Below are 23,762 nucleotides of genomic sequence, written 5' to 3'. Positions count from 1 at the left end.
GGACTAAAAATTGTGTCACTGCATCCTTTTTGCAATATGAATACGATGAGAAACTAAATTTTTATTTTTGGCCTTATACATGGGAGTCTATGGAGATCTGCCTTATACATGGGAGTCTATGGACGTGTAAACTAAAAATATGCAAATTTCACCACGATTTGCCCAAATTTGGGAAAGGTCACTCCTATGCACTTCCATACCAAGTTTCAAATCAATCGGACTTGTGGTTTCAGAGCAGGAGATTTTTTGACCAAAAATGGGAGAAAATTACAAAAAAATTCATGAAAAATAGCAAGTCCAAGATACTGACCCAAGATGCGCACAATCATTTCATGTCAGCCCAAAGTACTTACATGCTAATTTTTCATGTAATCTGCTCAGTGTCTATTGAGTTTTTCAATTTTGACTGTTTTTACATTTTTTCACTTAATTTGCATAGCTTGGCAATGACAACTTCATTTGAACAAAATCTCATCTACAGCCCATCATCCATGTACACACCAAATATCAAGATGAAATGTGCAGCGGTTTTGGAGTTTTTGATGTTGACGGACAGACATACAGACATACAGACATTTTCCTAGCCTATAAGAATAGCTTCCATTGCCATATATACATATGGCTATGGGAGCTAAAAATGATAATGACAAAGTTTTTTTTAAAGTATAACTACCTCGTACCGGTGTACCGTTACAGAAAACGTGTTACATGATAGTTAAATGTCGTATAACCACCTCGCACCTGTGTACCGTTACAGAAAACATATGCGATAATTTACTGTCATATTATGAGAGGCTCTCATCAGCCAACAGTTCAACAAAATGGTAATGACAAAGTTTGATAAAATATAACTACCTCGCACCTGTGTACCATTACAGAAAAGGTGTTACGCGATAGTTTACTGTCATATTATAATAAGCTCTTATCAGCCAACTTGTGGAGGGACCGTGCACAAAATGATAATGGCAAAGTTTTATAAAGTATAACTACCTCGCACCGGTGTACTGTTACAGAAAACGTACTATACGATAGTTCAATTGTCGTATAACCACCTCGCACCTGTGTACCGTTACAGAAAACGTATTATGCGATAGTTCAATTGTCGACGTATTTACCTCGCACCTGCGTAAAGTTACAGAAAAGGTATTATGCGATAGTTTACTGTCATATTATAAGAGGCTCTCATCAGCCAACAGTTCCACAAAATGATAATGGCAAAGTTTTATAAAGTATAACTAACTCGCACCGGTGTATCGTTTTAGAAAATGTATAATCATCTATCTAATGTGCATACCATATAGTATAAAGGCTTGTATGAAAAAAATCATGAAAAGTTACATGTCCTTTTAGGCCTAAAAGGTACCGGTATAACTTCATCTGTTTGTCCATGAATGAAACAGAGGCCACATTTCTGCATATTTACTATTCGAAAAATGTTGAAAGTTAGCCAATATGCTATGAACATTTGGGTGGGAGAACACTGCTTATCCTGTTCCATCTATCAAAATACATAACCTGTATTTTCTCCCTTCTCTATTACATAACAATAAAAAGGACAGATATGAACAGAATATGCTCACGTGTTTTACAACAGGTTCATTAATAGTAATACGCTTCACAGAACAATGATATATATCTTATCACTATATGTAGCAGGTTTTTTTTTAAACTTCGCACAGTACTCTCAGAGTTTAATCACTAATTACAAAACTTTATTTAATATGCGAATGAGCTGTCAATTAACTTGACACTGCTCAATGCTTTATGGGACAATTAGATATCCATCAGATCAACATTTGTAGCACGTTTTATTTAATTTAATGCTGTAATTTTAGAGTAATATCACTTATTACAAAGTTCATTAAATACGCAAATAAACCCTACATTAACTTGACACTGTTCAATGATTCATAGCACAATTAAATATTTATCAAGTCAATATCTGTAGCAAGTTTCACCAAATTTTAGTGCCGAAATTTCAGAGTTATATACCTAATTACAAAGTTTATTAAATATGCAAATGAACCCTTTATTAACTTTATACTACTAAATGCTTTACAACACAGTTAGATATCTGTCGTATCACATTTGATGCAGTTATTTCGGAGTTATATGACTAATTATAAGACTTCATGGAATATGCAAATGAGCTAATTATTAACTTGACACTGCTCAATGCTTCTCAGTACAATTGGATATTTATCAGATCAACATCTGCAGCAAGTTTCATCAAATTTAATGCTTTAATTTTGGAGTAAAATCACTAATTACAAAGTTCATTAAATATGCAAATGAACCCTTAATTAACTTCACACAACTAAATGCTCTACACCACAATTAGATATCTGTCGGATCAGTATCTGCAGCAGGTTTCAGCAAATTTGTGTGCAGTTATTTTGGAGTTATACCACTAATTACTAAACTTCATAAAATATGCAAATGACCTATTTGTTAACTTGACACTGCCAAATGCTTCTCAGTACAATTAGATATTTATCAAAACAATATCTGTACCCAATTTCACTGACTTGGGTGCTGTAATTTCAGAGTTATATACCTTATTACAAAGTTCATTAAATATGCAAATGAACCCTTAATTAATTCTACACTACTAAATGCTTTACACTACAGTTAGATATCAGTCGGATCAGTATCTGCAGCAAATTTCATCACATTTGGTGAAGTTATATCGGAGTTATATGACTAATTACAAACCTTCATAAAATATGCAAATAAGCTATTTAATAACTTGACACTGCCTAATGCTTCTAACTATAATTAGATATATATCAGATCAATATTTGTTGCAAGTATCATCAAGTTTAGTGCAGGAATTTCAGAGTTATCTCACTAATAACAAAAGTTCATTAATATGCAAATGAGAAGATAATTGACATGACACTCACAGTATCATCATAATGTTCTTAGATTGTCATCTGTGAAAAGTTTCATGAAATTTTGTGCAGTATTTCTTGATATATGTCTACACTGTCATTACCGTCTCCATAGGGTAACCATTGTATGGAAAAATTCGATATTGCATAACTTCATTAATATGCAAGCCACACTAACCAAAATCTAATCAGTTCTTGCAAGTATCATATGGTACCTGTGTACCAAATCTGACTTGAATCTGTTTAGGCGTTTTTGAGTTATCGTGTAAACAGACAGACAGACAGACACACACACACACACCACGGACAGACAGACAGACATCGCTATGACAATAGCCCACGTGTTTACACACGTGAGCTAAAAGGACAGCTAGTGCATTGTTTTCGTAATAAATTTTATTCATGCACTCTTCATACTGTTTTGAGGGGACCTGTTCAGTCACTCTCCTAATGTCAGCAGTACCATATTCAAATCACAAGAGATGATACAATTATATTTCACTCGCCTGACTTTTTTCAGGGAGCTCCTAAATCACTCGCCTACCACTCGCCTGGATTGTTTCAGGAGAGTGAATTTTAGCTCTCCTGCCATTTTCAAAAAATAAGCCCTGGGTCATGAGGATGACACTTGTATGCCAGGTTCGGCTATAATAGTGCTTCCAAAATATGTCAAGACACTGGTGGCGCTGTCAGAAACATACTCACTCTGTCTCCTTCCCATGTACCAGCTCAGTTTGATAGATAGAAATGCTTTCAAACTGATCCTCAAAAATTTGCCTCTGTGAACTGAGGGATCATGTTGATGATGAGCAAATTGATGAAACCAGTGATGAAACATAAGTGATGAGAGCCAGGGTACTGCCTTTGAGGTAGTCCAGTCAACAGGTGATTTCAATGGACTTAGGGACTGGTCAGTTTCTTCGGTCGGGGGGGGGGGGGGGGGGGGGGGGGGTGGATTATTTTTTGCCGACGTCAAAAAGTGGCTGACCCCCCCTATTCCAAATTTTGAAAACAGGGTGATCCCCCCTATTCCAAATTTCGAAAACAGGGTGACCCCCCCCCCCCACCTGCACGTGACAACTGTAAAACAAAAGGTGGATATAAATTATATATATATATCTATATATCTATATATCTATATCTATATATATATAATATTTTACATAGATTTATATTTTAACAGTCATTCTGTGTTTTAATGAAATTGTTGACATGTCAGTTGTACGATAGGAATTTCAAAGTGTCAATCTTAAAGTTTGAATACAGTACATTTTGAATGAGCTGTGAATGTATTTCATACTTTCTATGCTTAACCAGATGTCCTGAACTGTTGTACAGAAATGGATGTCAATCATTAATATTAAACAGGAAAAAGTAGTAAATCAAAAATTTTGATGGGTATTAAGACTTGCCAGCCATCCAATTAAATCTCCTGAGGAGCCATAGAGAGGCATTTTAGCCAAATCTGATGTGTGCAGTGTCTGAGATGACTTTTTCTTGTAACATTGAAACCATAAAAGCACAGCTAATAAAGACAAAAACTGTCTTTTTTAACTGTTATTTTGGTCATAAAAAAGCATCATTCTAAAGAAAACCTGAGACACAAAGGAAAACAGTTGCATCAATGAGAATGAAAGATATCTTGTCATTTTTCTATCTCTAAAATAAGTCACTGTATCAAATATATATATATATATATATATATATATATATATATATATATAAAAATTTATTGTACATACTGAATTCTCATAGAGAAAACATAAAGAATCAGGAATTTGTCATCCTCTTCATATGAAATGCTGATTTCATAATGGTACACTTTCACTTAGCAAACATCAAGATATCTCTGGCATATATCTCTGATTTATTAAAGTATGGCGCCCGAAGGGTGCAGAGAAAAATATGAAACATCCTGATATCTCTGATATATATGTCTTGTATAAGTCATGCACAGGAAGGGTGTGCTGAAAAATGTCTGATATATTACAGTAATGCACTTGAAGAGCACGCTGAAAAATGTTGAACATAAGTTACGCGCCCGAAGGGCGCGCCAAAAAATGCAACTGAATGATGAAATTTGTGGCTGACAATATGCATTTTAGGCAATGATGAGCCTGTGTCGAAATTCAAAAACACACTGACCCCCCCCCTCCTATTGGGCATTTCAAAAACATGGTGACCCCCCATCACCAAAGTCAAAAACAGGGTGACCTCCCCCCCCATGAATTCACCACCCCCCAGGCCGAAGAAACTGACCTGTCTTTTATATCATCACATTAAGAGAATCAAAAGCTCATAAAACACATCTCTTTTCACCAGTGTCATGTTGGACATGAACTTTACTGCTACCTAGATGTAAATATTTTCATCCAGTCAAGATATTATCTAAAAAGTTTTATAGATTGTAGTATATATATATATATATATATATATATATATATATATATATATATATATATATATATATATATATATATATATATATATATATATATATATATATATATATATATATATATATATATACACAAAATGTATACAATGTGCCCTCCCGGTTATCACCATAATGGCTTTATGGCAACCTCTGAACTTGGGCACAGAGAGTACGGTTATATATCTACGGTTATATATATATCTACTTCTAAGTGTGCCTGGCGTGAAATTCAAACTATTTGGACCCACACAGCCACCACCTCTTCTATATGTAACCACACCACAGACTGACTAGCCCAGAGTACTATGCATTACTCCACCTCTTCTATATGATAACCACACCACAGACTGATTAGCCCAGAGTACTATGCATTACTCCACCTCTTCTATACGATGACCATACCGCAGACTGACTAGCCCAGAGTACTATGCATTACTCCACCTCTTCTATACGATAACCACACCACATACTGACTAGCCCAGAGTACTATGCATTACTCCACCTCTTCTATATGTAACCACACCACAGACTGACTAGCCCAGAGTACTATGCATTACTCCACCTCTTCTATATGATAACCACACCACAGACTGATTAGCCCAGAGTACTATACATTACTCCACCTCTTCTATACGATGACCATACCGCAGACTGACTAGCCCAGAGTACTATGCATTACTCCATATACATTGTACAGGTAGTTTCCTGGTGAGGTCTTAGATATGCACTACTTGTTTGACACAAGTTTTGGAACATATTATGTCATATTGATTTGATATAAGTGCAAAGAACTAAACACCTTTTCTGCACGTTCTGTGAGTGTGTGACCATTAGGGTGCAAAAAGTGATTTTCCAATCATCGTCATAAGGGGTCTTGGTCATCTTGGGTTAGGTTTTCCAGAAAGCCCATTTGATATACTACTTCTTTTGCATGCTTACCAGTCAATGACTGTGTAAAAACATTATTTACAAACCTTCTTGACAATATGCTGTATTTTGGGAAAATATTTCTTTAAAGCACTGCTACTCAATGGCAAGATTATCCTACTGTATCAATTATCTGACAGACACTTTCCAAGGACTCATCCTCAACGCCAACTTTTTGGGAACACAAGTTTGGGTAACTTTCTTGTGAAAGGAACAAGAAATGAAATGTATCTAACTATACAAAGTGACTTTAAGTGGAAATCAGATGAAAGAGGAGTAAAACAGAGTGTGCTACCGATTTTATTTATAGGCATCAGAATTCGTTTTCTGCAAATTATGATCAATGAATAACATTGAAATTTTCAAATCTTATTTTAGTTTAATTTTTATTCATGATAATTTACTGTATCAGGAAATTGGAAAAATCACTGAAAATATTTTCACTGAGGCTTTTCCACTGTGTCTTTGTACTGTCTTCCCCAAAGGATCACATTCTTCCATCACATGCCATAGGAAAAAATATTATATCATATTGATCTGTCCCGGAGCAATTCCTGCAAAAGAGGGATACATATGTTTAATGCATGTATCCTTTTAATGATCTTGTGGTTTGCTTCCCTTTGCTTCTCTTCCCTGTGCAATGTGGACTTAAAAGTTGTAAAATACAGAAAGTAAAATTATATAGGTTGCACTCAGTAAAAAAATCCTTCTCTGCTTTCAGTTTAGATCTCAAAAACAAAGTTATCTGAATTTGCACAGGTATACACACATTTGTAATATCACCCAGTGCTAATTATGAAAGAGAATTTGCAAAACCATGTTGGTCGATCTCAGTATGCAAATCAACTTGCAATGATATAGCATTTCTACACACCAAAAGCACAATAGTTTGCATTTAATATTGGTTATCTTACAAGCAGTCAACCTACTACATACCTTTTTGAATGCAGTTTCAAGAATCATCATGTCTGAATGGCAAGTTTCTTACATTCTGTATCAGGATCTTTCTCAATGATATCTGGAAGAAAAGCATAATTAATTGTATACTTTGATCTACACACAGCAGAACACTGAATTTCAAATGCCCAATTTCCATGATATCCCTCAAGGAAACTATTCAAGGACAATGAACAAACACCAAGATTGCTGGTTTGTGATGGACACTTTGAAATTGTTTTGACTGTTTACAAATTAAACAAATTCTACATACTGAAACAAAGGAGATGCTGGCTGCTGAACAGAGAAATTGACAAATAAACAAGTAAACATAAAACGTTTTATGGTTTCCATCCCTTTAGAGGTAGGCTATAAACTGCAATATTACCCTTTAGAGGTAGGCTATAAACTGCAATATTACCCTTTAGAGGTATGCTATAAACTGCAATAATACCCTTTAGAGGTAGCTATAAACTGACTTGCCTGGTATCGTTTACTATAAAGAGTCCCAAAATCGCCGACATGTATTAGCCTGGGTAAATATCGGTAATTGATTTCTCAAACCCGCGTGCCGCAATAGAAGGCAAGTCATTCTTGTATTGCCTAGTATCAATATTAGACAAGAGACTGTTATGACGGATATATGTTGGACGTCAAACTTCGATACTAGAAAGTAAATGTCCCATATTTAAACATTTTGCAAAGTATACACTGAGATCAGTTGCCCCAACTTTTGGTTTTGATATTCATCTTCATTTGGATATAAGAATTAAAAGACACACACACAAAAACAGTTTGATGTTAGGATTTTGAAGTGGTGTTTTTTTTATTTTTTCAATCGCATCTTCTTGGCCCCTATACTGAGTGTGGGTAAAAAATCTCCACTTTATTTGGATTTGACCTGATGATCGGACCAGTTGATTTCCTTCAGGGCCAGTGATTTTTTTAAATTGCTGGCCCGCTTGGCCAGTAGAGATTTTGCTTTAGTTTCGTACACTGGTCATCTGGCATTTGCTCTGTACACAAACGTAAATAAGCGTGTTCCTTGCTCATGTAAATTGTTGTGGGAAACTCCTTTTATTTTGTAATGACTACGAGTCCAAGACGGGTGGTGACACGGTCATTACGTCAGTCGTATTTTCCTTCGCTGAACGAAGGACAATATTAGGGATTAATATCTAATTCTGTCAATATTTTGTCTGGATCACATGACACAAATATGGCTGTCAGATTGTAATTCAATCTTGAATGGCCATATTGTATTTTCAGATTTAAAAAGCTACATGTCCATGCACATTTTATGGTTTGAAACAGTTTAACAAATTTGATGAACAGTTTTATAACATCATCAGCAGATCAAAGTAATTCTTAGCACCTTAAATTCAATTTTGCCACATAAGAGAGTCATAAAAGTTTAACCCTTTTCCTGCCAAGTTCATATTTTAATATGTCCCATTTGGTGCATTTTAACAAAAAATTGAACATTTAAAGGCCCCTGAAATCACAGATACTATAAACATGATTTTTATGGACAAAAGCTGTTGGAACAGACCAAGCCATATTGCTGAAAATATGTTTTGGCTCAATACCGCTTTTCACTGAGTTGGCAAATGGGGAAGTGATACTATCTTGCAGTGAAAGGGTTAAGGCCGTCAAACCTATTTTCAATGGCAGATTTCTACAGGTAAAACACATTAACCTAAAGAAGCCAAAGTAAAATTGTAGGTTGTGGAGGAACTCCTACCAGAAATGGCTAAAAAATTGATATTACACAAAAGTTTAATAATTTCACCAACAAACAGAACTTTTTGCCATGATGATTATATTAGTGTTTAACGTACTAAGGCCAAGAAAAATAAAATGTTTGTTTCTCATCCTCCCGCGCGTTAATTCAGACCCGCCGTGTCAACTTTTTTTTCTGCTCATTAGGAAATAAAGTTAAAAAAAACCACATAAATACACGACAATAGTGCAAAACACAGTGCTGTATAAAACAGAACTGTAAACAAAATAACTAACACTAACATTCCATTCAGAACTGTACACATATGTCACTGTTATATTAAGCTGTCAAAACTGTGCATTGCTGCACTAAAAGTCAAACTGCAGAACTGTTGCTGTACAAAAATACTAAAGCAACACTGCTGTGCATTTATCTCTGCATGCATTCCTATGCCGTTTTCATGTCTTTTGCAAGTTCTTGTTCAATGGTCGAAGAATAAAAAAATTGAGAAGATAAATAAAAAGTGCATCACCACATCATTTTTACAATATGTTTAGGATAAGAAACAAACTTTTTAGTTTTCTTGGTCTAATTAGATCACTATCTCAAATGCTTGCTGTGGTGAGATGTTGAATTTTAACCACAATGCATTGCACTATCATGTAGTTTGTCTCCTTAGCATGAAACAAAAGCTATTCAAGGTAGCAAGCATTCAACACAAAACTCATTTCATACGATACAAGTATGTTAGGGTCATAGTTTATCAATTTGCTGATGACGTAATACAGCTTAACTTAGTGGAACTGTGAATGGATCTCCACCCTGAAGCAGTACTTTAATTACTTCATTGTATAAATTGTGTGATACATCACACTCACATTCTATCATTTCCATTTTCAAAATTTTTATAACTATAAATTTCACTACTTAGAGAGTTGTAGTTGGAAACTGTAGTTACCTTGCAACCATTGTTTAAACTCTATAACATCACTTTGTAAGGTAGTCACCAGAGAGTATGATGGTATCGTCAAGACAACCATGGATAATGAAAATAAAATAGCCTGTCTCACAAACCTACAAAGAGAGACACAGAGAGAAAGACACAGACAGACAGACAGACAGACAGACAGAGAAAGAGAGTTCATTAGATTTTTTTGTGTTATTTTGTACATCAAATTCTTTGAAAACTTACTGTATGTCAAAATCTTACATGTTGTACAGTAATGGTTCTACCCCAGAATGGACACGATATGTTATGCAGACCCAGCATGCCTAAAAGATCTTGTGATGGCCTTACAAATAAACCAATGTGTACAAAACGCATATAGAAACACACATATTTCTATGCACGTATGCACATGTGGGTTTGTTTTTACCATGATCCATTTGAATTCCAGGTTTAATCTATTTTCCATGACATATTTCTGACTAGACTAAAAGATACGTCACTCGAGGACACTCCCTACACTCCCCTCCTCTCAAGAGGGGGGGGGGAGGGGGGAGAACATAGAGAGCGCCTTCGAGCGACAGATCTTGCAGTCTATTTCTGGCCTGATCACTGATATTAACCCCTTGAGCTCTGTAATTTTCTCCCGCCAAAATTTAAGTGCAAAATTTTACCAATTTTTATGAATTTTTCTGTAATTTTTTGATAATTTTGGACCAAATGGACATCACATTTAATTGGCTACAGTTTTTTCTCAAAATTTTGGCAAAAATCTGAGAAAAATTGACTGGGGTTTATTTTATGTAGGGGACAAAAATAGACTTTGGCGCTCAAAGGGTTAAATTTTGAAGAACAATTAGTTTCATTACATTGTCTTTCAAAAAGTTTATGGTGTGGTTATACTATGAAAGGCGTTGTCACTAAACAGCTTCTGTATCAGATATGCATTGCAATACTAAGGTAACTCTTAAATCAATAATCAAATATTATTTCCCAAAAAAGGACAAAATTTGATGAAAAGTCTGAACAGGACATTCTTTCCATAATCTAATTGTTTGATTATACCACGGTCTAGTCCTAATGAAATTTGATGGACCCAGTTGACATAATCTCATGATGAATTTTGTCGTTCAATTGCTGTGTAGAGCCTAAATCTGATATCCTGCTGGAAAAGTTAGAAAGCCTGGCTGACTTGACTTATTTCTGTTGAGAGAGTCATTCACAGCAGGAGTGTGATAGATATTCAGTATTCCTAAAATCAAATCTACTAGTTCTATGTTTGTTGTTTACTACAGAGCTGCACTAGTATAAATCATGACATAAATCAGAATTGTACATACACTGAGCCAATCTAAAAGTACCAATTTCAGATTTCATCACCCTGGCTTTGTACTGGCAACCTGATGAATACATGTCAATATGATGGGAACATTTCTTGCTCCAATAGAGTGTAAGATGAACATGAATGAGTAATAAAACTTACGCTTCACTATGGTAACGAACGACCCAAAGGAACTCCAGAAGACTTGATGCCATTTGATGACAACACTACATTAAGACAAAAATACATAATTGGGGCACATATCAATGACAGTCAAAGGAAAACCGCCTGAGAAAGGCGCATAGTTTACAAGCTTAGGTCAACATGCACAAATATGAGAGAAACATAACAATTTTTTATTGTGTATTTGGTAAAATTGTAGTGCTGTTTTTTTCAACAAGGATTGAGATGATAATGAAGATTTAACTGTGTGATCTAGCGAACTACTGATGATAGTATCACTACATTGTAAAATAGATGTACCAGTAGTCTCCTAGTTTAATACAGGGCTCAAACTTAACTTTTTGACCTATTTGCCCAACGGACAAGTATCCAGAAATTTTACTTGTCAAATGATTAAACCTGCTTGCCCTAATTTTTGTCTGTTTACATTTTTTGTTTGATTTTCATTGATGTTCATGTCAATGTCACGATCAATAAGTGTTAGTCTTTGTGATCTCTGCCCACTCATCCACCAATATTCCAGTGCAGGGTTGAGTCATAGAGGTGAAGGTGAGGTCCATCAATAGATACTCGCATAAGCATATCCAGGATCTTTGGAGTCAGTTGCAACAAGTGCAAGTTTACGTTAATGAGATTAGATTTCCGGAGGGAGGAAAGACACTGTGAATCGCTGCATGTTGACATCTCGCAGATTAGTTGTTAGCTTGTCGGTGTAATGCCCACTTCAGTGACTTGAAACTCAATAACAGTGAGCACTGTGCAACAAAATTTCTTGAATCCTTTATTTCCAGAAATAAATTTGATCAAAATCTGTCACTTGCCCCAACAGGAAAGCGCAATTTATTTTTACTTGCCAGATGCCAAGTTTTACTTACCCTGGGCAAACAGGCAAACACTAAGTTCGAGCCCTGTTAATAATAGCTGATGGAAATCAAGTCAATGCCTTTTTACTGCAAGTGTTTGTTGTGCAGCGACATAGAACACATTGTTATAATCAATTTTGAGGTAATTTAGATCTGGATATGCATAGTATTTACAGTGTCTATCCATTTTGTTGTACAGAACTGTATTATGTCTGTGTAATGGCTCCAGACATGAAAACTTTTCTGACTATGGTCATCAGGCAGCCATACAGGATCACGTCATGAAACACAACCAGATAGAACAAGTGTTGAGTGTATGTATATGCTGAAATCAGACCTGGCATGTCTGAGATATGACTTTGGACAAAAACATGCACATGCACACATGCTGGCAGACAGACATGGCTCACTCTATAAGTACTCTTGACCTTGCCTACAGTGACTCAGAAACCTGACAAACAAATTAGTTTGAAATTTGGCTGATATTAAAACCATTCATAAAATTCTGTAAAATTGTTTCAACCCGTGATTTTTGAGAAGACATATTTAATGATAGACAATCATATAGTACATGCTCTGTATGTATGATAGCAAACGTAACTGGACCGCATTGAAGAGTATGATCATGCATACTCAGATGTTAATTATAATTTTATGATGTCATCCCCCAAGATTATTACTGATAATGTGTCTGATTATCCAGTATTGTACTATTGTTGCTACAGATGTTTTCTGCAAATTCACAGGCTTTGCAAAACCAATAAAATAAAGCAATAATATACTCCTCCCCGCCAATAATGAACTCAAAGAAACTTTGCACAAAATAATGCTCTGGGCTTCAACATATACAGTATTTCATGCAATGTTTGCTTTCATCCATTATAATGTACCTCCAGGAGGAGGTACATTATTGCTTAAACATCAAACTTTTCCCACAAATCATAGTCATGGTAAACTCACTGTGGTGTTTATAGCTGCATGCATAATTACTCCAAGTGTGTAGATAAGTCTGCCAAGGAGGAGATAATCTTGATTCAACAGATTTAACGTGCTCATGCTCCTACAAGGAAAGAGAATGAAAATATTTTCATTTGAATGGAAAATTCCTGAACTGTACAGTTATGTTGTGCAATAGATGGGATAAGATTTAATGGCAGACATTGAAAGAGATGTTTATTGCTATTATTTCTGAAGTTCAAGTTTAACATCAAACCAACTCAGAGAAACTATTGCCGGTCCACTGAAAAATCTAACACCTCCTAATATTTTCTTTATTTGTCTGAAATTTTGAAGAATGGTTCATGCTTTATGCTAGTGTTTTTGTGAAAGGTTTTATTCTGGTAAATTTTACTAGTGTTCCACAGTAATGTTATAGGGTCATGCAGTCATGTTACAGGGTTCCCTATGTAATGTTACAGGGTTTCCCCAGTAATGTTACAAGATTCCTCTATCATATTACTTGAATTCCTGTTGATACATAAATGCAATCCTATAAAAGGGACCACAAGAATAACACAGGGTTCCCAAACCATTTTACTAAAACCTCAGCATAAACACTGCATATACAGGACAAGTGAAAATTACTTGAAACTTGAACAAGTCACTTATCTGTGACGTTCACCCTTGGTTGAATCACTGTCTAACAGGATGTGCTGGGAAATGACAAGGTGTGCACATTAATTTTCTGTAACAGCTTGTTGTGGGAGACTATATTGCAACTATGGTGTCGGGTCTGTGGATGTTGGTGTCTGATAGTCATATTAGAACATCACATAGATAAATTATCTTAGCGTACATGAAAATGTGTCACAGAGTGATATGTAAGGGAAATGTCTGGATGAAATCAGGCAGATGGTAACACAACCAGATATACGGAAATTTGAGCAAAACAGAAACCAAGTAGATGATCCAAACAATAAACAAACAATAAAAAAATTTATATCGTAATCAGTTGTCCATGCATCTCTCTATATAATCAATGAAATCATGAAAAATTGGATTAAAAATGGACAAATATTTCCTAAAATAAATGTACAAGGTAGGTTATAGAATGTTATCCCAAAGTTACCCTTGGAATGTTATCCTAAACTTATCCTTGGAAACAGTGGTCCATAAACAGAAGTTAGCAGGAATAAATCATCGGTCTTTGGGCTCACAATGGATTTGCAGTGGAACACATGGTAAATGTTTTGTTTATACTAGCTACTGCACATTGTAATGTGGCACTTGGGGACCAAATTGCATCCTAGGGAACTGGTTGTGGTAGGCAATATGGATCTCAATGCATGAAATCATTAATGTATTTCTGTAGATTAATGGACAAACACAATGAAAGATAAGCATATAAGAGTGGTAACCTGAGAAATTATGACCGTCTAAAGACAAGGTACAGTGTATTGAGTATTCACTTGGCATGTTTTGAGTGTAACTGTATAAACTGTCCAAAAGGTGGATTTTAGGTGAATTATGGTATCATTGCACTTTAATTTGGAATGCATTTTGAGTTAGCTACAGACACCGCTTAGTTCCTCCAACAGTAGCATTGACTTCTTTGTATCATTTTGTTTCAAATCCCTGTTGGAGATACCCTTTCAAATCCCTGTTGAAGATACATGTACCCTTACAAATCTCTGTTGGAGATACCCTTTCAAATCACTGTTGAAGATACATGTACCCTTCCAAATCTCTGTTGGAGATACCCTTTCAAATCCCTTCAAATCCCTGTTGGAGATACCCTTTCAAATCCCTGTTGGAGATACCCTTCCAAATCACTGTTGAAGATACCCTTTCAAATCACTGTTGGAGATACCCTTTCAAATCCCTGTTGGAGATACCCTTTCAAATCCCTGTTGAAGATACATGTACCCTTACAAATCTCTGTTGGAGATACCCTTTCAAATCACTGTTGAAGATACATGTACCCTTCCAAATCTCTGTTGGAGATACCCTTTCAAATCCCTGTTAAAGATACACGTACCCTTCCAAATCACTGTTGGACATACCCTTTCAAATCCCTTCAAATCCCTGTTGGAGATACCCTTTCAAATCCCTGTTGGAGATACCCTTCCAAATCACTGTTGAAGATACCCTTTCAAATCACTGTTGGAGATACCCTTTCAAATCACTGTTGGAGATACCCTTTCAAATCACTGTTGGAGATACCCTTTCAAATCACTGTTGGAGATACCCTTTCAAATCACTGTTGGAGATACCCTTTCAAATCACTGTTGGAGATACCTTTCAAATCACTGTTGGAGATACCATTCCAAATCACTTTTGGAGATACCCTTTCAAATCACTGTTGGAGATACCCTTTCAAATCACTGTTGGAGATACCCTTTCAAATCACTGTTGGAGATACCCTTTCAAATCACTGTTGGAGATACCCTTTCAAATCACTGTTGGAGATACCCTTTCAAATCACTGTTGGAGATACCCTTTCAAATCACTGTTGGAGATACCCTTTCAAATCACTGTTGGAGATACCCTTTCAAATCACTGTTGGAGATACCCTTTCAAATCACTGTTGGAGATACCCTTTCAAATCACTGTTGGAGATACCCTTTCAAATCCTCGTTGGAAATACTCATCTCATAAAACATCCACCATTATGTCATACAAACTGTATCTGTTATCCAAGTACAATATACAACATCGAAAAATAAGAATTAATGTGCCCACTAGATGTCATTGTCACCCATGTCTACAAAATAAGAGATTCAAGGAAATGTCTTGATGTGCAGTTTTGGCCTACATTCAGCCTTCTCAAGACCATACATGTGAACAGCCCAATGTAACATCATCCACTGAGATGGATTTAACCCTGAAACTTTGAATCCAAGGTTTGGCCCAACCCTATTGTTATCGGTGGTAATTGTGGACCTGTTAACATGAAAATGGGGTGAAAAGATTAGAATACTTAAAGTTATCTGGAACAAGTCATCACTGATGACACAGTCCGGCTCACACCATTAATTGACATGCACATGCACACTACAATACAATGTCTGTGTGCAAAGCTTGAACGAAATCTGTTCAGGCATAGTTGGGTTATGGTTCAAAAACATGAAAAAATTGAAAAAAAATAGCTACCTGGTGGCCATATTGGATTGTATCGCAAAATAAATTGATGTGCACATATAGGCTATAGTACATTATCTATGTACCAACATTGAACAAAATCGGTTCAGGGATAGTTGAATTATGGTTCAAAAACATGAAAAAATCGCAACAAAATGGCCACCTGGCAGCCATATTGGATCGTATCACGAAATAAATTGATGTGCATATATATGCTACAGTACTTTATCTGTGTACCAACATTAAACAAAATCAGTTCAGGGATACTTGAGTTATGGTTCAAAAACATGAAAAAATTGCAACAAAATGGCTGCCCCATGGCCATATTGGATGGTATCACGAAATAAATTGACGTACATATATATTCCATAAACATAATTTGTGTACCAACACTGAATGAAATTGGTTCAGGGATAATTGACTTATGGTTCAAAAACAAGAAAAAAATTGCAACAAAATGGCCGCCCTGTGGCCATATTGGATCATATCGCAAAATAAAGTGACGTGCATATGTATGCCCCAGTACTTAAAGCGCAGTGGTCGTTGCGCTGCGCATGCTCCTGAGGGGGTCCCCCCTGTTGTCAACATATCCAAGAATGCTGCACTATATGTTACGGGTTGATTATAATGTTTGCAATATTGCCGCTTGGTAAAATGGCGGCTGATCTGTCACAAGCATACCAACTTACCAAATCTAGTAATTACACGCTGGATTGAGATCACATTTGATCATGATTTTCTTGAATCAGTTGAATGGGGCTCGGCTACTGTTATCGCTCGAGCCATGGAGCTAAACACAAGCAGTGGCCGACTGGTTTTGTGTGGGGCCTAGCAGCTAGGCGATGTTGCCGTGAGTGTGTGGGTTCGAATCCCGTTTGGGTTATAGTAAAAATTTATATTTATATTAACTGTATGCGTTTATATGCCAACAGACTATCAATGACCGGGCTGTAGTCTACGACATCGCTAGCAAGAACGAGAGTGTTTCATTTCAAGAGGCCCAACAGGAGTACAATTGACAATTACGCAAGAAACAGAAATCTACAGCTCACAGAACAATGCCCGCTGCAGCAAGAAGCATATGTTCCGTGGTCAGCATGAACGTCCGTGTCAAGAGAACCGGGTATACGGCGCGCTACACTCAGCTGTGGAGAATCCAACTCCACTACGAATTTACCCCGTTGGGGAATGCAAACGAGAATTCCGAGCACAGGTATCAAGTCAAGCAAAAACCTTTCATAGGTCTTCTTGCTATGTGGCGGTTATCTCATTTGAAAGGGGATTCAGACCTACCCGGCAATCAGGAGGTACAACAACAAAGTTTCCGTAGCACCGGTAGGCCAACATTAGCTAGCTGTGGGATCACTGCCATGACCGTGCACAGGATCTCTCGATACGTCCCTATGTGTAGCCGTGCAATTTTCCTGCCAAATGCCGTGAAAACCCGCTCGTTTTGTCTATTGTTTCCTGTCATTTGACTATTTCTTGCCACGTATTACTAGAAGAAGTTAGAAATGGTGATCAACAGTGGGTCGTGGGCCAAGTCGTCGTAGGTTGTGGGACCGGATTCTCTTATATCCGTGTACGTCAACGCGGTGACCGTCTCCCTTATCGAAGCAACAGCATCTCCCGTGTCCTGCTCTGGCTTGCCGATCATGGTCTTGAGTGTAATTTTTGTGTTAGGCATTGTGCTTGTTGCTAGTCTACATATATATACAATGTTGATCATTTTAGTGATGTATTTTTACTGTACTGTACATAGCATTGTGTACAACCAGCGTGACCGCGCGCGATCAAACCCATTTGTTCACTGTGACTGCATGCAGTAAACTCAGCGACATAATGTGCCGAGTGTAGTGTCTCAATGTTCGTAGCCTTACATGAGTTTATAAATAGAAATACACCACTGAAGTTCGTTTCCGATCTTAATATTTTACTATTGCATGATGTTGAGTCTTACAAAGGCGTTAACAAAGTGGAAGACCGCTCCCATCTCACTCAGATTGAAGTTGAGAAGACTTATGTTTACAAAAATTCATGTTTATCAACAAAAAAATCACGCACACGCAGCGCGACGACCACTGCGCTTAATATCCTTGCACAAAGTTTGAAAAAAAAATCGGCTCAGGGGTGACAGAGAAACGGCTGCTGACAGATGGACGGACAGACAGACAGGACCCAATCTATAAATCCCCGCCGGACTTCGTCCGCAGGGACTAAAAACTCATTAGGGAAAGACTGCATTAACTTGCATGGTACCTGAAACCCAGGTCCTTGCCTGACCAACTCGGGTGACAAACAGAAGACTTTTAATCCCCCAAGGTGTGAATGTTCCATTGTTTTGTTTATCTTATCCAGCTGGTGCCATTGTAGTGCCATTGTAGACAAGGCAGGTCTGTGAAATTGATCCTCTGATAACTAAGTAGGAAGTAGGGTATTCCTAAGTTAATGGAGCTTTCCCGTAATGTTACAGTGAGATGAAACATACAAGACATGAACAGATACTTAAAATGGAAGATTTCACCAATTAGTCTTGTATGATAGATGCTACAAATGTCTACGTCATTGAAGTGTATGAGAATAAGTATGGATACTGATGGGATGAGAATACTGGAAAACTCACAGACTTACATATCATATTTCTTCAGCAATGGGAAAAAGAAATATCCTGCGACCGGTGCAAATCTGTTGGGTACTGGTGTTGCTTTCTGTTTGTGTGACTTCTAAAAATACAATCATCATAATTAATGAGGATGCCTCATTGCTCTTTTGTGACAATTATAAGCATTTTACACTGATAAGTATTTTTATGAGGCTCTCTTTTTATACAGTTGGATGGCAATTGTTGACTATACAGAGCAGGTACAGAAACCAACTAGTCACAGTACTGTGAGCAAAGTGAATATGTCATCAGTGCCAAGAGAGTTCCTGTCTGACTTCAATTGGAGATTGTTAATCCTGTGTCATTTCCATTGGAGATTGTGCAAGGACAAGCTGTACATTTTAACAAAAAAATGTGGATTACCAAAATCAGGTACAAATTAAAGCCTTACCTGTGAAAACCTTCTTGTTTTACTTTCAATTCTTTCTTGCACGATTTCTCTCCAATTTTTTACAAGATTGGTAGGGGCATCTTTGTACTGGGATGTCCAGCTTTCTATTGAGGTTTTAGCTTCAGATTGAAGAACTTTATCTGGTTGAGATAATTCCTGTGAAGCACTTGCTAAAACCTGAAAAGTCCAGTAAAAGTTGTCATTACATACCTCATTTTGAGCTGCTTTCCTTGATAAATACAAACAATTTTGTTGGCAATAAAAACAGAATTTGTACCGTGATATATTACACAAAAGACTTGAAGAATCCTCAAATAAGATCCATAGAGATATCCATGGGAACTTTCAAATGAGTTACAGGTTTTTTGGAATGAAGACTTTACAAAGTACTGCATGTATTTATATACTGCCGTTGAATATTATGAACATTCCCCTATAAAATGCTGCAAACATATTCATTATTTGATACAAAATTATTCATTTTGAAATTGGTAAACAGTACTTGAATGAAAAAGAGTACTAATGACCAATATTCATATACCTCTAAAATATCCATTCTCTGTCTAATGTTATAATTTCTGCTGAAAAATTCTTCTGTCAGATAAACAGCAACCTGGACAATAAAAAGTTCAAAGAAATTAGATATGAGAGAGAAGGGAACTAGAACATCTGGGACAACTTGTCTGTTTTAAGGTAGTATGTACCTCGAAAGTGAAAGACTTAAACTTTTGCTAAAAATTTTCTTAATGAAACTTTCAGCCGTGCTCTTACTAAATCAAGAATAAAATCGGTGGTCACCATGCCAATTTTGGTATTAAAGAAACAAATAGCCCGTGATTTACCGATATTTAAAATTCAAAATGGCCAACATCCCTGTGTTAACTCTATGGAGAAAAAATAAAATTTTCAATTTTCGAAAAACGAAGCCAGTGAAAAGTTTCCTTACAGCAACAGCTTTAAAATGAACCCCTACAAGTGGTATATCAGAAGAGAATTGTAAAAGTTTGAGAGTCCAAATGTCTGTCCCCGAGGTGCGTTCTACCTTAAAAACCCTAAAAGTAAAGAAGTGAAAGAAGTGTATCCCCTCATGTATGTCTGTTCAATGTACACAGAAGACACAGGAATGAATAAGCTGACAAATAATTTTCTATCATCACCATCTGAAATGATTTCTACACTACATAGAGTTTGGTGAACGCAATGGCTGACATATTATTATGACATAAACAGTACTTACCTGTATTGGACAATGCACAGTTATTGCAACCATTGCCGAATGCCTCAAATGAGTAAAGTTGTTCATACCATAACTGTCTTGTGTATGTAACAGCAACTTTACAAATTCTACACAAATCTAAATAGTCCAAAAAAGGAAAAAAACTAAAACTTGTGTCATATAGTGTCATATATAAGGCAAGAAAAATACAATATAAATGGGTGACTATAAAATGGGTGATTACAGCTTTGCTACAATCATGGTTAGTGTTGGAAAGACACAGAGACCATTATGGCAAAGACCACTGATTCATGCAGGCCATCACACCACTGCTCCACATCATCATTTGCTATGATTGGCATCAGCCAATCTCTGCACCTTCTCCCTACCCTTACTCATTATCATGCAAGACACTCATCATTTTAATGAATATTATTCACCTCAGATAGATTATCAGGATTGGCTCGCACAAGTTTTTCGGCAACTGTCAAACAGGCTTGCACTCTTTCTGGGTCATCTTGGGTTACAAGACCTGTGAAACATAAAGCTGTTCATATCAGAATGTCCTGACAACGGGTGAGACAACTATTCCATGTGTTCACATGACGGCAGAAAGTCTGTTTCACTGTGGCTTGCTTCGTCGAATAGAGAATTAACTTCAGTAGGATATGTAATATCCTTGGTAATTCTAACATACAACTTCGCCGGCTATTGAACCACTCTTTTTTGGGAGTGGAGATTTAGCTGAGTGGTTCTGTCTGTGGCCTCTCAGCTAGGCGACTGATGCCGTATGTTGTGGGTTCGAATCCGATTGAAAACTATCCGTATCCCTGATTCTGTACCATTGTGATCAATGATAGTATGTCTTTCTTTTAACCACAGTAGAAGATTGAATCTTTGATATCAGCAATGCTATAGTTTGTCTATATTTCATGAATCATCAACAATTACTCAACATTGTGCCAACATCATGTCACATTCATATCATGTGGCAAACTTGTCAAATATATCACTGTTCAGGTTTTGCCAAAACATCATGCCAACTTGATTGTAGGAGTAAAAAATATAATCGCTATCAAAACTATTATGGTGTCAATGACACTGGCTCCCATTTTTCGTCGATAACGATCTATTGATATTCATATCTATATATCTATATATCTATATCTATATCAAGCACATCTCATACTGGCCATTATTTTATGCTTCATGCATTGAACTTTGAGTGTCCTACAGGATCGAATCAGAACTTGTAGATGACGATTGCTATGTTGGTTCTATACATGGACGATTTCATCTACACACAAACTTATTAGGTACTGTACTTGCTGTTCTAAACATAAGAATTCACTATTTTAAAAACTTTAATAACACTAATAATGAAACAAGACCTGTAAGAACCTGCAAATTAAATTTCAACACAATCCAGTCAGAAAACTGATTGTTCTGTATCTTTTGATTTTTACCCATTTTCAGTTTTTCAATCTCACTTGCATATATTTTGGCATTAAAATGTTTATTTGGACCAAACCCCTGACTCTCAAGATGATTGGGCTACCTCACTTTGATTAGGTCCAAGTCTTCTTTGGGCAAATTTGAGATGATCATCCTGCCTAAAACTAGATTCTGTGTTCTAAAACAAATCATTTTTCATGCATAGAGCAAGTCTTTACCATATTTTTCATGAACAGTAGATATCAATGATGGAAATACACACCACATGCTGTAACAATGGTAACCAATAAACAAGAAAAATGGTCACTTAGAAACCCTATTGAAAAAGATAGACATCATCTGTTTTTATTCTGTCTTCTCCTTCAATAAAATGTGAAACCAGAACTGTTCTAGTTATAGCGCTGTTACAGCGCCTTCGGAATAACTTGACAAACTTATTTTACAAGTGTGATAACACTGAGATCAGCTATTGTGGAAATAAACATAACCTTTCAAATCTCTTGATCTAACCTAGCACCTTCAACTAACGTGTGTTGTTAATTGTTTTTGGGAAGTCTACAAAATGTATACTTCAAATATCACTGTAGGACACTTGTGTGGTGCCACTCATGGGGAGACACTTGTATGGCACCACTCATGGGGAGACACTTGTGTGGTGCCACTCATGAGGAGACACTTGTGTGGTGCCACTCATGGGGAGACACTTGTGTGGTGCCACTCATGGGGGAGATACTTGTATGGTGCCACTCATGGGGAGACACTTGTGTGGTGCCACTCATGGGGGAGATACTTGTGTGGTGCCACTCATGGGGGAGATACTTGTGTGGTGCCACTCATGGGAGACACTTGTGTGGTGCCACTCATGGGGGAGATACTTGTATGGTGCCACTCATGGGGAGACACTTGTGTGGTGCCACTCATGGGGGAGATACTTGTGTGGTGCCACTCATGGGGGAGATACTTGTGTGGTGCCACTCATGGGGAAGGGGGTACAGTATGGATACCATAAAAAGTTGCAGAAGTTGCACTCTTTATGAGCATTGCTTTTCAGAAATTAAAACAAATGCAATAGATAAGTCCTCTTGACATCTTTGTAATGAGGCTTTTCAATTCCAATTCCAATTGTTTTCACAAACTGTACAAGTACCCCTACCACACATTCAACATCAGTTCTCTTTGAATGAAGCATTGCTTAACACATACTTTCACACAATGTCACACATTATTACTGTGTTTATCAGAAATTCATCATGTCAAGGGAGTGAAAGATGAACATTAACAAACCTGGTATTGCACAAGCCACTGTAAATCTTTTAGTTTTGTTATTCTTCACATCCATTGAAAACCCTATTACGGGGGCGCTGCACCCAACACAGCGTATTTTGCTCCCAATTTCAATTTCAAGATTTCACTCCACTCTGACTGGGTCAAATTTTCTGAAATTTCCACACTAATGTTCTTTAAATACTATATACCGAATGACTAGTTTGTTTGGCACTTAATTTCTTACATTTTGAATAAAAGGCATTTTAATTTTGCATTGCAGAATGAGGATAGTCAATGCAAAATAAAATAGTTTTTTTTTTCTACATATACTCTTCTTTCAAGTGAAATATTACATTTCAGAAAATATTATCAAGTTTATTACTTAAATTAATTTTCATCCTTAACAGCAAAGTTGTGGTTTTTTACCTCAAATATAAACCCCCGTCATCCTTTGAGTAAACT

General features: G+C 36.6%; 1 protein-coding gene across 4 annotated transcripts in view; it reads right to left on the bottom strand.

The window, feature by feature from the left end:
* Positions 1 to 6,625: 6,625 nt before the first annotated feature.
* The window catches only part of LOC139152163 (telomere length regulation protein TEL2 homolog), a 56,077-nt gene continuing 38,940 nt past the window's right edge, over positions 6,626 to 23,762 (bottom strand). For all 4 annotated transcript variants that reach the window (XM_070725279.1, XM_070725281.1, XM_070725283.1 and 1 more), the window contains 10 exons: positions 21,020 to 21,111; positions 20,601 to 20,717; positions 19,905 to 19,976; positions 19,364 to 19,540; positions 18,942 to 19,033; positions 13,191 to 13,290; positions 11,347 to 11,411; positions 9,876 to 9,991; positions 7,195 to 7,276; positions 6,626 to 6,812 (listed from right to left, as the gene is read on the bottom strand). In XM_070725279.1, coding sequence (XP_070581380.1) covers positions 7,221 to 7,276; positions 9,876 to 9,991; positions 11,347 to 11,411; positions 13,191 to 13,290; positions 18,942 to 19,033; positions 19,364 to 19,540; positions 19,905 to 19,976; positions 20,601 to 20,717; positions 21,020 to 21,111 — 887 coding nt within the window. In that variant the 3' untranslated portion in view covers positions 6,626 to 6,812; positions 7,195 to 7,220. The remainder of the gene's footprint in view (positions 6,813 to 7,194; positions 7,277 to 9,875; positions 9,992 to 11,346; positions 11,412 to 13,190; positions 13,291 to 18,941; positions 19,034 to 19,363; positions 19,541 to 19,904; positions 19,977 to 20,600; positions 20,718 to 21,019; positions 21,112 to 23,762) is intronic.

Source organism: Ptychodera flava, chromosome 15, assembly GCF_041260155.1.
Source record: "Ptychodera flava strain L36383 chromosome 15, AS_Pfla_20210202, whole genome shotgun sequence".
In the NCBI taxonomy this organism is placed as follows: domain Eukaryota; kingdom Metazoa; phylum Hemichordata; class Enteropneusta; family Ptychoderidae; genus Ptychodera; species Ptychodera flava.
This window is presented reverse-complemented; position numbering and strand designations above follow the sequence as displayed.